General features: G+C 52.9%; 1 protein-coding gene across 1 annotated transcript in view; it reads left to right on the top strand.

Moving 5' to 3' along the window:
* Fgf18 (fibroblast growth factor 18) overlaps positions 1 to 14,946 on the top strand; it is a 31,927-nt gene continuing 16,981 nt past the window's right edge. Inside the window, exons 1-3 of the mRNA XM_005350371.2 lie at positions 1 to 138; positions 307 to 343; positions 13,742 to 13,922. Of these exons, the coding sequence (XP_005350428.1) occupies positions 107 to 138; positions 307 to 343; positions 13,742 to 13,922 (250 nt within the window). The 5' untranslated portion in view covers positions 1 to 106. The remainder of the gene's footprint in view (positions 139 to 306; positions 344 to 13,741; positions 13,923 to 14,946) is intronic.

Below are 14,946 nucleotides of genomic sequence, written 5' to 3'. Positions count from 1 at the left end.
CAGCGGCGGCGGCGGCGGCGGCGGCGGCGGAGGCGCCCGGTCCTGGCCGCGCGGAGCGGACATGTGCAGGCTGGGCTAGGAGCCGCCGCCTCCCCCCCGCCCCGCGATGTATTCAGCGCCCTCCGCCTGCACTTGCCTGTAAGCGCCCGCCTGGGGCTGCCCACCCTGCCTGGATGCCTGGCCCTGTGCGTGTGGCTCTGTCTGTTTGCCCGTCTGCTCGCATGACTTTTTGCTTGCGTGTCTATCTGTCCATCCGCGCCCCCTCTCTTGGGTCCCACTGACCACCTCTCCCTCTTTTTCTCGCAGGTGTTTACACTTTCTACTGCTGTGCTTCCAGGTTCAGGTACGTGGGCTTCAGACTGAGAGGTTTCCCCCTCCCCCGCGCGCACTCTTCCTAGAGGTTCTGGCCGACCCCCCTTCCCGGGACCGCGCCCCCTCTCGGTGCCCCACCCCTCCCGGGCAACAAGCCCAGTGCACCTGTTCCCAGGGCGCAGAAGGGCGGCTTCGCGCGCGTCCTGCGCTGGTGGTGTTGGGGCCAAGGGCTAGGAGCTGCTGCGGGGCTCTAGCCAGTGCGGGCTGGTCGGTAGATTTCCCAGAGCCCAAGGGCTTGACCCAAGCGATGTGCGGGACACCAACCCCGACTGCAGCTGGTGGGTGGTAGGGACCCAGGGGTTTTTCTGCCAACTGTCCCTTTACAGCCTGCTTGTGCTTGCAGACAAAAAGGTTGTTTTCAGTTGAGTGGATTTTGAGTCCAGAGAGAGCTTTAGTTGTAAATTACTCTGTGGGTGGGAGAAGAGAGAGAGAGAGAGAGAGAGAGAGAGAGAGAGAGAGAGAGAGAGAGAAGACCGAGACTGACTGACTGTTCCCCATCCTGCTGCGCTCCGCTCCACATGTCCTTGCCCAAGGTGGTGCAGCCCAGGGCTTGTTCCCTGCCTGGTCCCGGTTCACTCTCTGTGAATCAGAAGAGGGCTTGGCGCTCAGCCTGGAAAGCACTTGCTAAAATCTGATCTGTTACTTCAGCAGCTTTCAGACTCGGGAAGGTCTTGGCACACAGACAGTTGGAATGCTCTGGCTTCCAAAGCCGTGGAAATGAAGGAAAAGGGGGGGGGGGTAGGGAGTCGACTTCAGCCCCGATTAGAACCAGACCAGGGCTGCCTCAGCGTGGTGGGGGGGGGGCGAAGGAAAGGGAATAGGAAACACCAGCTGCCCAATACCTCCACCTACCTACAGCAAAAAGGGAGGAGACTTAGGATAAACTGGACACAGGCCAAAAGAGGATTATCTGTCCCCTCCCCCCTCTCCGTGAAAGGCAGGTGTCCTTGCTGGGTTAATGGGAAGATGCTTGGTCGGAGCCTTCTGAGTTCTGGAGGTGTCTGGAGACAGTCCTGTACATGGGCCAGAGGTGCTTTTCTCAGTTTTCTGGTACAGGAAGCTTGTGTGTAACTGCTGCTTGAGCAGTGCTTGCTGTTGGGTCTCGTGCATCTCTTTCCACTCTCTGGAGAAGACTGCTCCTTGGGACCGGCATGAAGCTCAGGGCAACCAGTTGAGACCGGGGACTGGAAGGCTAGATGGATGGACAGACTGATGGCCTCTTTCCTTCTGTTGGCCAGGCTGGGGTCCCCAGTGACTCCTTGAATCAATACAACTGGAGTCAGTAACTTAACGCTGGCTGTTTGCCAAAGCAGATGTGACCCTGTGTGGTGAAGCGGGTGTGTGTGTGTGTGGGGGGGGGATGGTCGATGTTAGGGAAAAGGGCCAGTGCCATGCATGGGCTGCTAGTTTGTCTGCAGCTGAGTCCCCAAGCAGAGGGCAGGTTCCAGGGTCACTCCAGGGGGTCTGCTTGTCTGGCTGGCCCAGCCTGGGCAGGAGTTGAGGAAATGGGTGTGGAGGCAGAAAGGAACCTTTGGATCTTGCTGCCCAAACCTGTGCATGCTTGCTGCTCTCTGTTCTTCTTTAAGTAGGGCCGGGGAGGGGCTGCCGGGTGGTCTTTGTGTTCTCTGATGGGAATGTGAGGGAGAGCGTCTGCCTCCCACCTCCACCTCTGAGCCAGAACTAGAGCCAGCATCTCTAGGCAAGAGCCGGGTGGTCTGCTTGGGTTAGGCCAAGAGGTCGGATCCATGCAGGTGAGGGAACCTCCCCTCCCTCCCTTCCATCACCCTTCCTTTGCCCCTTTGTCCCCTGCAGCCACTGCACTTTTTTGAACTGCATAGGGCTGGTGTTTTTAACCCCTGGTCTTTATCTTTGGGACCGGCCGGGAGTGTCCTTGAAGATACCTCAGAGGATAGTGCGTAATTTGGTGTGTCTGGAAGAGGATTCATAGCAACTCTCCATATATACATATATATATATAAATATATATTTATATACATATATATTTATATATATATTTATCTCCAGTATTCCTAAAAGGTAAATAAATACCAGAGGAAATGATTAGCGGACTCATGGTCACTTTATAGTTCAGAGGCAGGGATAGAGTGGCCATAATGGTAGAGATGAAGATGACCATGAGTGTGAGGTCCAAATGTTGCAGAGGCAATTTTGTCCGATGCTGTCCTGGGCAGGCTGCACAGGAGCACGCGCAGAAGGAATGCCTTTGGTGTAAGTAGACCAGAAAGGCCTTCCCATGTGAGGAAGGGCCCCAAGGACTTGGCAATAGGTGATCTCTGCCAGACCCCAGCTTCGTTGTGCCCTCTTTGCCCTGTCTGTGGTTCTGTAGGAGTTGAGTTTCATCCTTTGTGAAAGGTGACCCTTAAGCTGAAGTGCTGTGTGGCTGGGGCAGAAGGAATGTTGCTGATGGTGACCCAATCCGGGAGGCGTGTTGGCCAACTGAAAAGCTAGTGTACTTCCGTCTTTACTATTTTAGGGGATTGGTACAGTTTTAGCGGTGGAATTTCTGGGGGCCTCCCCTCCTCCCAGCCCTCAGTCACGAGGCCTCAAATGGATTCCCCTAAGTTAGGTTTCCATGAACACACTCAATGCCAGATACTGTCCTCCGCCCACCACCAGTGTGGTGAGCCCCGCCTTCACCCACTGACCACCCTGGGAAGTGGGAAGCTGGGAATTTAATAAAAACCCCTTCATTCTTTCTCCACACGACTCAGGACACCGCAGATAGCTCAAATCAGAAGAATTTAAAAAATTTCCGCGGGGAGCAGGCAGCGTGACCAGTAAATTGCTTTTCTGCACTTGGCTGAGCTCTGACAATGACACCGGGCCAGGCTTTTCACGAAGCTCTGCCGGCACCTGCCCGACATTGTTCCTGCCGCCAGGCTCCACTGGGTCCTTGCCTTCCTTATACAGGCTAGCATAAGGCAGGCCAGTGCGGGAGGTATGTGTGTGGGGGGGCTTCCTCCAGCCTCTTGTCCCTCCTGCTAGCCCCTTGTTCTTCCACAGGGCTACTTCCTGTCTCACCAGGAGGTGTCGGAGTTTGGAGTTCTAGTCATACCCCTCCCTCCCCGCTTGGCCTGACCACCCGCACCTAGCCTCCTGTCTGAGGCTGAGAGCTTTCCTTTAGGCTGGCCAGCTAGGGATGGCCTTTGCATCAAGAGGAGGGTGGTCCTGTTGGATGGTATTTATTTATTTGTGTATTTATTATGTATACAATATTCTGTCTTCGTGCGGGCCTGAAGAGGGCACCAGGCCTTATTACAGATGGTTGTGAGCCACCATGTGGTTGCTGGGAATTGAATTCAGGACCTTTGGAAGAGCAGGCAGTGCTCTTAACCGCTGAACCATCTCTCCAGCCCCCATGGATGGTGTTTTAAGTTATTAAAAGCAGCATCATTCATTGGTCCATTCAGCTGAATTTCCATTCAGCACTTAGCCTGCTTCTTGTTGGCCCTGGGATCCTAGGTGGTTGGTCCTTGTTGAACCTAGACAATCCCTGGCCTCAAGATTCTTCCAGCCTAGAGGGGGACACTGCTGGATGTTCCAGCATCGTGACACGCAGTCTTCCAATCCCTGGGAAGCATCTTACCTAGGTGCAAAAGGGGTTGATTGTAAGAATGTAAGGCATCTCATGTAGAGAAGCGATGTTCATCCTTCTAGCTTTCTACGGGGAAGCCAGGTAGGATGGAGTCACATTCCTGCCTCCCAGACGGAGAAAGCCAGATAGAGAACTAGCCAGGAAGGGATTTGTTCAGGGCCATGGCTACAAGCCAAGAATCTGGATTTAAGATCTTGTATTAATTCTATCTCTTCTAGAAGGAATCCTGCAGTTTACTAGTAGGGGAAAGAGTCTCAGGAGGCAGGCATGGTGGGGGTCCTTAGTGGGAAGGATCTCATGAGGGTAGGTGATGCTAACAGAGGGCAGCTGCCTCCCTGTTCCTGACAAGAGTCTCCACTCTCCTGGGAAAGGTTTGATCTTGGAGGGCCCCAGAGCTAGATGTGGGTGCCTCCTTCCCAGGGCAGAAAGAGGGGAGGGGTGGGGCACCCTGCCAGCATTCCTGCAGCCAGGGAAGGTCACCCACTTGCTTTGAGATAAGGAGGTGGATTTTTAAAATTTCTGTGGTTGGCGCAGCCAGTGTCAGTGGACCGGGGGCAGCCTGTCACAGTCACAGGTGTGGCCTCCTCCCTGCCCTGGGGCAGCACTGTGGTTCTCTGGGCCCCCAAAGGAAGGCTGAGAGGGAACAGGAAGGACGCATCTATCCCCAGTACGACTTTGTGGTTCTGACTTGGTCCTGTAGCAGGAAAGGTGTGAGGGTGCCAGCCCGCAAGGCTACTGACAAGAGTTCCAACCCACTGTGTTCGCTGGGTGTCTGGTATTGTCTTAACACTGCCCAGGTTCTAGCTCACCACCAGTTTGGGGTTAGGGAGCAAGGGCCTCAGCACTACACAGTAACCTGTCCTTGGTCACACAACAAAAAGAAAGCATAGCTAAGGATTCGACTCTGGATGTCTGAATCTGCGGCCCAGGTTAAAAGGCAATTTGAGGGCTTTCCATTCATACAGCTTGGTTCAAGCTGTGGCTCTGCCTTCTGTGTGCTGTGTGACCTTGGGGCGAGTTACTTCACCTCCCTGATGCTTAACTTCTGTAAGTGTAAAATGGTAAAAACACCACTCTCCCCTCCAAACAAACAAACAAATGCCCCAATAAAATAGTGGCTGTCATCTAAGAGGATTAGATGGCAGTTCTAGGCCTGACTGCCGTGTCTTTGGTCCTAGGAGGATTCTTGCCTGCCTCTGTTGCCTGTCGTGTGTGTGTATGTGTGTGTGTGTTCATCTGTTTGATGAACTTGTGTGTGTCCTTGACTTGGTTGGCCAGACTAGTCACTAGAAGGGCCTGCGGCAGACCCCTGGAGGAAAGAGTGTGCTGACATTTCTCCGCCTAGGCCGAGGCAGGAGGAGAGGCACACACGGCCTTACCTTAGGATGAGTTTAGGCCTGCTGCCACACCTTGGGCCTGAGGTGAAAATTTGTTCTGGAACATCGGCGGGCAAGTGGTTCCTTAGACTGTGGGACTGGCTGACTGGTAGCTCTTAGGCTCTGACATCTAAGTGACATATAAAATGTTGCCATGGTGACCATGGGGCCAAAGACACCGTACATTGGGCCACAGAACAAAGACTCCAAGGTTACAGGATCAGTCTCTGCCTTGGCTCAGTCCACCCTGGAGCGTTGCTCTGCTTGGTTCATTCAGCTGGGTAGGAGCCGGGCACTGGAAGCTTGTGAAGGGCCCTGTGCAAAGCAGTGGCGTCAGAGAGGCCTAGGTTTTGATTCTGCAGCCCTTCAGCCCATGATCTGTGGTCTTCCACCTGCTGTTTTCCCTGTCTCTGTAAAGTGGGTTAATTAAAGTGAAGTACCTCCTTAGGGTTAGTGAGAGCTAAACGAGCTGTTCTATAGAGAGTGGCCAACACTCAACCCAATAACCGAGTGGTTGTAATTGCCTGGTCGATTGTCTGCTGTATCCTAGGTGCACGGTGCGCTGCCACGGGCTAGAGAAAGCAAAGAAGGAAATGTTCCTTGGCTGAGTGGCAGCAGGTACTCCCGGTCTGTTGGGAGCAGGGATCTGAACTTAGCTCTGCATGTTAATTCCACCATTCAGGGTGCATGGCTTTGGGCAAGACCTTGAGCTTCTTGGAGTAACCGCTTCCTCATCACTTATGAAGAGGGATTAATTATGTTATTCCCAAGGCTTTGCAGGGCGGCACTCATCTGTAACTCAACACGGAGGAGACCAAGGCAGGATGTTGAGTCAGCCTGGGGCATTATAGTGAGAACCTGTTCCAGAAAGTCACAACGGGCACAGCAGAAATTTTCAAGAATTTCCCAGAATCATTGACAGGATTAATGAAGGCCGTATCTTGGACCAAGCATGCAGTGGACACTCATAAACAAACTAATGAGCATTTATAGGATACCTGCGCTATTCATGGAGCCCAGTGGGTTTGGTCTTCAAGGCTTCTGCTTTCCCTCAGTGGACTACATGAGGAGGTCACGGGCACTTTGGGTTGCCTCCCCTCTCCTCCACCTTCTGCCTTGGAATCCCATGGCACTTGTCACTTTCTCTGGTCAACTGCGCTCTTTGCAGGGACAGGATAGAGTCTGGGGTCTGAACTCAGTCCACTGGTCACACCCTGCCTCGGGCTCTTACCAGCTGTGTGATGGAGAGGATTGATTGGCCTCCTCACTAATGGAACACCAGGATACAGTGTCGCCCCTGGGGTTGCTGGGAGGGGGGCTGTGGTCCCTGGGGGAGCCCTTGGCACAGAGCCAGGCTCTTTTCAGATGTTAAGTGAAGCAGAATTGTAGCTCTCATCTATGGACTCCTTGAAGCCTGTTTGCCCATCAAACAGCTTGTACTTATTTCTAGAGATCCAAGGGAGACAGATGCAGGCTCTGGGCACTGGATGGACCCTCTCAGCTCAGTGAGCAGAGGGGCTTAGGGGCCTGGAGTCCCTGTGCTCACTGCCTCTGTTCTAGGTGCTGGGCCCCTAGGGGATTTATACCTGTCCCAGCCCTCACGCAGCAGGCCCCAAGGAGTGCTATTGGAGAATGGAGCTTGGACCCTGAAACCAGACCACAGCCAGGGCAGTTGGCCAGATGAAGAATGTACTACGAACCTGCAGGTGCATGTGTGTGAGCTCACGTAAGGTCGCCGAGGACCGTGGAACAGGCTACCTCGAAGAAGGGAACAACATTTTGTGCTCAGTGTGCTGCAAACCCTTTGTGGCCACTGGAGCGTCACGCTTAGGGCCGGGCTGATAGAAAGGCCCTTGTGGGCACTGAGCCCTGGAAAAAGAGCTTGTTTGTCATCTCCTGGGCATGCTGACTACCCCTGCCCATGACTTCAGGGAGGTGGAGTGACACAGATGCTGGCAGGGGACGAGAGGAGGGAAAAAGAGCTCAGTCCACACGAGTCCTGTTCCTCACCAGGCTAGCCGCAGGATTGACTACCTGCCCAGTATTGACAATCTGTATGGGGAAGGCTGATGTATGGGGAGAGGGAGGCTGGACCTTGGGCCCAGCCCCCATTCTGCAGTGCCCCACCCATGCTGATGGCTTGGCCCTGCCAATCAATACATTGATAGCCCTGGGAGCTTAATGGACAGGCTGGGGGTGGGGAAAAGGCCCTTTGCGGCCACACTGTCTATCCAGGCTGCGGTGGGTGCGGGGAGCATGTTGGGAGAGGCCATAAGCTTGGGCTGTTGGGAGCATGGGGCATCAAAGGGGGCTGAGAGGGGGCACCTTAGTCCCCTTTTTACGAAGCAGTGCCAGTTGGATTAAACTGACGCTTCAAAGCTGAATGTGTTCAGATCTTGCTTGGCTCTGCTGTGTCCTGTGTGCCTTGACAAGTCTCTTGTCCTCCCTGTGCCTCCCTGTGTCACAGGGAGCCTAGGGGTCCTTTGCGCTTGCTCAAGTTCATTGAGGAATGAGCCAATGGCCCCTGGGCGGTGCTTACCGTCTGCCTGGGAATTCAGAGCCACTGTGAGTCACATAGCCAACTCCAGGCTGCCCTTGAGGAAGCATTTGGAGAGGGCAGGCTACCTTTTGGAGTGGAGAAGGAAGCTGACTTTACTGGAATCCATTCTTAGAAGGCTTGAAATCTTGGGTTTGAACCTAGAATTTGAAGGAGCTATAAAAGCCCTAGGCTCCTGCTGCCACTTGAACTTGTGGTTGTCTTTCTTGGGACTAGGGAGGTCCTTCACTCCTGGGCAGGGATGTCTGGAGATGGACATGGATGGCAAGAGGTCTCAAGAATCCTGAGGGTAGCTGGGGAACTTCATTTTTCTCTTGCACAGGGGAGTTCAGGTTTCTAGTTCCTCTGTGTTCGGTATCCTCTTCCTTAGCCATGCCATAGGTTCTGATCCGGCTTTTCCCAGACTGCAGCTGCTATCCTTTTACTTGCGTCATGAATGTTCAGATCTGTCAGATGGCTACCCCATGTACGAGCACCGAGATGCTGAGTCTGTAAACCTGAGAGCCTAGATGGCTACTGACTAATACCTAACAGGTGGGTAGCAGATGCAATACGGGTAGGTGGGTCAGGCAATGGTGCAAAATTTTATCATGCTACTCATAACAGCACTGAACTAGACACATCATTGCTCATGTCTGGAATTTTCTGTCTAATGTGTTTGGTTCTTAGTGGGCTAGGTATAGCTGAAACCCAGGATGAGGGAACCCTGGTGGGAGGGAGGTGTGGACGAAGTGGCTGGCTTGAACGCTAGACGCAGGTGAAGTTGTGTTTGACTCTTGAGTCCTCTTCTCACTCTTTCCATGACTTAGGACACGTGACCTCCCCCAAGCCTTACTTTCCCCAGCTTTGACGCGGGGATGCTAATCATTCCTGCTTATGACATCACTCTGGTGACTGTGTAAGATAGGTCACCCACAGTGGCGGTGACTTATCATGGCTGCTCAGCTGGAGAGCTGGCCCAGCAAGTAAAGAGCTTTCTATGCGAGTGAGGACCCGAGTTCAAATCCCCAGAGTGCACATAAAGTTGGGCATGGAAGTGCACACCTAATAATCTCAGCTCTCCTATGGCGAGACAGGAGGTGGAGTCAGGAGGACCTCCAAAGCTCGTAGGCCAGAGGGCCTGGTGTATATAGCAGAGAACAATAACAGAAAGAGATCCCGTCTCAAACAAGGGAAGAGATAAGGACTTCCACGCATGCACCTCAGCATACAACCCCCCTCCAAATATGCACACATACTCAGGTGCACACACAGAGATTAAAAACCCCATGGCTGTTCATAAAGCAAGACTTTAAAAAAAATAATGTAATGGCTGTTACAGTTACTAAATGTAATTTTTTCCCAAGGTAAATGTTATAAAAAAATTCCATTTTGCAGATAGGAAAATGGGAGTCAGCTGTTGTGGTTGGAGCCAGGTAACCTGCAGGTCGAATGGTACCTGTTATCCTGGTGTCAGAGGTTCATGTAGTGGCCTGGATCTTGGTGATGTCTTCAGGAGGTGGCAATGTACGTGGTCTGGAGAGAATGGGGATGCTCCCAGACATGCTTCTCAGAGTCGGGGCTGAAGCCTTCGAAGAAGATGGATGGAGGATGTGTAGCAGGTGTCCCCGTGGTCTCCAGAAGCTGGCAGAACTCCTTTCGTATCGATCAGATTATCACCAGGATGAGGGCAGTAGGCGTGGAGTACAGGCAGGGGCCGGATATTGTGCTTGGGAAGCTGGGGCCTGGCAGGTTTCTGAGCAGGAAGGAGCACCCTTCACTGAACTGAGAGTACTCTAGAGGAAGACAGGATGCAAGCCGAGGCGTGTGGGCTCTGTCTACTGAGCGCCGTGTTGACATTCCTAGGCTAAGGCTTTGGGAGAGCCCAGGATGGGAATGAGGTTCGAGCCACTAGGGTCCTTGTTGTTCATGTGCAGCTCCTGGACTGGGGAGCAAATATTTGGGAAGGGAAAGGGCCAGGTTGGGAGTTCTTGGAGTCTTAGGCTGCATGAACAATATCAGTCTCCCACTATGGAGAGCCCGCTTTGACCATGGATCACCTGTGTGTGTGTAGCATTGAGGGAGGTAGGGCCACATTGTCTATGTATTAGGTCTTCTTGCTTTCTTGTGTGTTTTATGGCTTTTTGCTCATCCCAAAGTTTTTTGACTCCTGATCATTGTACACCTGGAGGATATCAGGCTGGCAGATCGCTCTTAGGTACCATAGCCAAGAAAGCTGCCACTCACTCCACCAGAAAGCAGGGACAGTGACTCTCCCAAGGCAAGCTTGCATTGCATAGCTCTGGGCAGCGAAGCCTAAAATTTGGTGTACCCATTCCCAGCCCTATGGTTCTTGAGGGTGGCCTCAAGGTCCAACTTGGGAAATGGGATTTCCCTGGCGCTGTGATATTCCAAAGCTCTGGAGGTGGTGGAGCTAGAACGGGGTATGGCCTGGGTCTTCTCAGCAAGATGCCTGGAGCAAAGCCATGTGCGTGGTTCCCCCCATAGCACAGCATCCCTTGCTTCCCTCTGCCAGGCACTTTGGGTATCTGGATGGGAAGGGAAGGGCTTGCTGCTGGCCTCCAGTCATTTGGCAAACACTGCTGATTGCTTCCTGGGGACAAGCTGATACCCAGGAATGAGACTGGTTTTCCAAACCCTGGGAACAATAGCATGCCAAGACCCTGCCCTCTGAGGTAATGTTGAGGGAATCTCTAATGCAGGCTTCTAATGGCAGGTAGAGGGGCTGGTGCCCTGGACCCTCCAGAGGTTTTGATAGGAAGTCTAGGGTATCCAGCCTTTCCAGAAGAAGAGCCCAGTTTTCTGCAGAGGCCACCCGCTACTTCCCTAGGGATCGACCTGGTCAGACTATGGCTTAAGTGGTGGAAGCTAGGCAAGATGGATTGTGTCCCCACATCCTGGGGCAGGGCCACCCAATAGACCTTGCTGACCCTGGGTCACTCTGTTGCTTCTGTCCAGCGGGCCAGGAAAAAAAGTCATTAATAGAAGGACAGCTTCTGGGGTAGGAAAGCGCCCCTTGGGAACCGGTGATGAGGAGACCGGCTTGACCTCCAGTCGATAGGGTCTCCTGTGAGAGGAGGAGCAGTGGAGGACAGGGATCCTGTGCCTACTTTTGGGGGGAGGGGATAGGGCTAAGATGACTCCAGGAATCATTCCAGAAAGGTCAATGGCCCCAAGTGTAGGGTCTTCCCGAAACATACCCTCCGTGTGTGTGGGCCTCCATGGCTGTCAGGGTGGGAGGAGAGGCAGACCCTGGTACTGTGGGTGGGCCTCATGGCTGGTGAGCACTGAGGGAAGTGCATAGTAGTTGCAGAATGGGCATCTGTGAACCTCGATTTCCGCTTAGCAGAGCTTCACTCGGAGTCTTGTCAAAAGTTCTGGCGCTTGCTCAGATGTGGAAGTAACTGCCATGTTGCTTTTTGTATTTAGTCTTCATAGCAACCCCCGAGGTGGGTGCTGTCTTCATCATGTTCATTGTGAGGAAACTGAGTCACAGAGATCTCATAGTTAAGGCGATGGCTTGGGCTGCCAGGGTCCAGAGAGCTCTAGCAACGGTTGGGGGAGCAATGCTTTTCTGGGACTGGGGTCTTGTGTGCTAGCATTGTGCCGGACTTGGTGGGGTCACAGAACAAACCCGTAATTCTAACCATTACCCCAGCGCATCTTGCAGGACAAACTGTCATCATTCTAGCCTTGTCCTGACTTCTAAGATGGGATGGGCCGCCCAGCTAACTAGCAGGTACAGGTGAATGTAACTTAATTCTTAATGGCATGGCAGGACTTCATCTGTTCACTCGCTCGTTCATTCATTCATTCATTCATTCACGCATTTGTTGGAACAAATGCTTATGTGTCTGTGCTGGGGCTCTTGGGACAGTGGCCCAGGAGAGAGAGCGAGAACTCTGGCTTTCACGGTGCCGTCAGTGTCGTCGAGCAGACAGATGGAAGCCGAGTAGGTAAGTGTTATGTTGAGTTGCAGGTGCCAGGAGGGATCTCGTAGTAGGGAGGCATGGAGAATGGCAGGGGGCGGGCAACCCGAGGAGGTCTGTTTGAGGTGACGTCCGGGCAGAGACCTGAGAGAAATGAGTACAGAGAACTGAGAGAGCCGGAGAGCAGGTGCAAAGGACCTGAGTCGGTGTGTGCTAAGTATTAGGAGGGTTTCAGAGACTTTCAAGCTAAGGTGGTAGGACTGGCCCGGAAGAAATAAAAGAGGCTAAGAGAAGAAGAGGAGGGAAAGCTTGGGGGGGCTGCTTGTTGGCCTGGAATCCTCAGGGAGGACCTCTGATTGTGAGGAAGCCCTGAGGAGTGTGGCAGGGCTGTGTTTGATGGGTTATCAGCAGGGCACAATTGGACTGTACTGAGGAGGAGAGGGGTGCATACTGTTTAGGGGAGGGGCTGTATTCTTTTTTTTTTATTTTTTTTTTTTTTTTTTTTATTTTTTTTTTGGGGATTTTTGCCTCCTCCCCGCCACCGCCTCCCATTTCCCTCCCCGCCCCCCGATCAAGTCCCTCTCCCCCATCAGCCCATAGAGCCATCAGGGCTCCCTGACCTGTGGGAAGTCCAAGGACCGCCCACCTCCATCCAGGTTTAGTAAGTTGAGCATCCAAACTGCCCAGGCCCCCCCAAAGCCAGTACGTGCAGTAGGATCAAAAACCCCTTGCCCTTGTTCTTGAGTTCTCTGTAGTCCTCATTGTCCGCTATGTTCAGCAAGTCCGGTTTTATCCCATGCTTTTTCAGATTCAGGCCAGCTGGCCTTGGTGAATTCCGGAAAGAACATCCCCATTGTCTCAGAATGTGGGTGTACCCCTCGCGGTCCTGAGTTCCTTGCTCGTGCTCCCCCTCCTTCTGCTCCTGATTTGGACCTTGAGATTTCTGTCCGGTGCTCCAATTTGGGTCTCTGTCTCTGTCTCCTTTCATCGCCTGATGAAGGTTAATATTCAGGGGGATGCCTATATGTTTGTCTTTGGATTCACCTTCTTATTTAGCTTCTCTAGGATTGCAAATTATAAGCTCACTGTCCTTTAATTATGGCTAGAAACCAAATATGAGTGAGTACATCCCATGTTCCTCTTTTTGGGTCTGGCTTACCTCACTCAGGATAGTGTTTTCTATTTCCATCCATTTGTACGCAAACTTCAAGAAGTTCTTGTTTTTTACCACTGAGTAGTACTCTACTTGTTTATATATTCCATACTTTCTTCATCCATTCTTCTATTGAGGGGCATCTAGGTTGTTTCCAGGTTCGAGGGGCTGTATTCTTGAAGATGGATGGGAGCAGAGATTGCGGGAGCAACCTAAGAAGGCTTTCTGGAGGGTGTGGCTTGATGAGAACTAAGTGGCAAGAGGGCCACAGCGTTAGCATGGGGGATTTAAATTGGTGACAATACGGGGCCTGGGACATGGCCAGTACCGTGGAGTGAGTGTGAGGGTTCCCCCAGGGGATGTGGCAATGCTGGTTTCTGGCGCAGTGGCCAGTACTTGTGATTGCTCGTGCTGACTTTTCCCTGCCATGTGTCTCTCCATCTTCTCCCTGAAGCCCCGTGGACACTGGTTCTCTTCATAGTTGCTCAGGCGCTCCTTATAGTTCCAGATACCATTGGGAGAGGGGGCTCTGTACTAAAAGGGGATCGGAGCAGAGCAACCTGCATGCCAAGGTCACAGAGAACGCCACGTGCCAGCAGGTGGAAAGATCTAGATACCCAGGCCCGATTCTCAGCTTTATTATTTCCCAGCAGCCTCCGTTGCCTTGTCTGTGAAATGGGGCCTGGCCAAAGGGGGGTGTAGCGGAGAGACTCACCATTGGCTCCTCCCCTTGCGTAGGTGTTGGCGGCCGAGGAGAACGTGGACTTCCGCATCCATGTGGAGAACCAGACGCGGGCTCGCGATGATGTGAGCCGGAAGCAGCTGCGCTTGTACCAGCTCTACAGCAGGACCAGTGGGAAGCACATTCAAGTCTTGGGCCGTAGGATCAGTGCCCGTGGCGAGGACGGGGACAAGTATGGTATGTGTCAGACCCTACCCACACGCCTTGCACACGCTCTCGCCAGCCTTGGAGAGTTCCCATTCAAATCCCGGCTCTGTATTGTCCTGGATGCATGGCCTGGGACCTAGTGTTAGCTCTCCTGGGTCTCAGTTTCTCAGTCTATAAAATGGGGGGGGGGCATTAGTGAGCCCTTAAGAAGCTCATTGAATAAATGAATAAAAAGCACCCCTTCCACGGTGGCGTGGGTGAGAATGCCCAATGTCAGCGTCGGTTCCCTGCACCACGGCTCCCTCCTGCCCAGGTTCAGCTTCTGGGAAGGGTGGAAGCCTCTGGTTCTGCTCTCTGGATGCTCTAGTGGGGAAGTCATCTTCATGAGTGTTTCTGGAGTGTGTGTCTGTGTGTATGCAAATGTGCATGTGTGTATTCAGCTTGACCTTGTACACCCATAAGACATGGGTACTCACAACAACGTGCGTGGGTCATGGGCCCTGTGACCTTCTCTTGGTCCCTGAACAGCTCAGTTCTCCTAGGGGAGGGGCTGCTGAGGAGCACTTGGAGCCTTCCTCTGCTGCAGAAGTCAGAGGAACACTGGAACTTTTTTCTCTTCCCTAGACCCCAGCACATGAAATGGAGCAGACATAACTTCACCTCCTTAGCACTCTGAAGAGGAGTCAGCCAAGACAGATGCTGGGCAAATATTAAACATGCAGATATTTTATTTGAAGTTGCTAGACAGGGTTTGGCGGTAGTAGTGCACGCCTTTAATCCCAACACTTGGAAGGCAGAGGCGGGCGAATCTCTGAGTTTGAGGCCAGCCTGGTCTACAGAGTGAGTTTTATGACAGCCAGGGCTACACAGAGAAACCCTGTCCCAGGGAGAAAAGAAACAAAACAAAACCCCCAAACAACTTCTTTAAAATTGCTAGACAGAAAGACCTGGGACTGCCAGGAGGCTTCCTGGTCCTTACCCATCTCTGGGATGCAAGTCCCCAGCCGTCTGTCTCCTTGGGCCCAGGTCCTAGAGGGAGTGGCTGGGGGTGGGG

This window comes from Microtus ochrogaster, chromosome 7, assembly GCF_000317375.1.
Source record: "Microtus ochrogaster isolate Prairie Vole_2 chromosome 7, MicOch1.0, whole genome shotgun sequence".
Classification (NCBI taxonomy): domain Eukaryota; kingdom Metazoa; phylum Chordata; class Mammalia; order Rodentia; family Cricetidae; genus Microtus; species Microtus ochrogaster.
The sequence above is the reverse complement of the archived record's forward strand: the minus strand, read 5'-3'. Positions and strand labels throughout refer to the sequence as shown.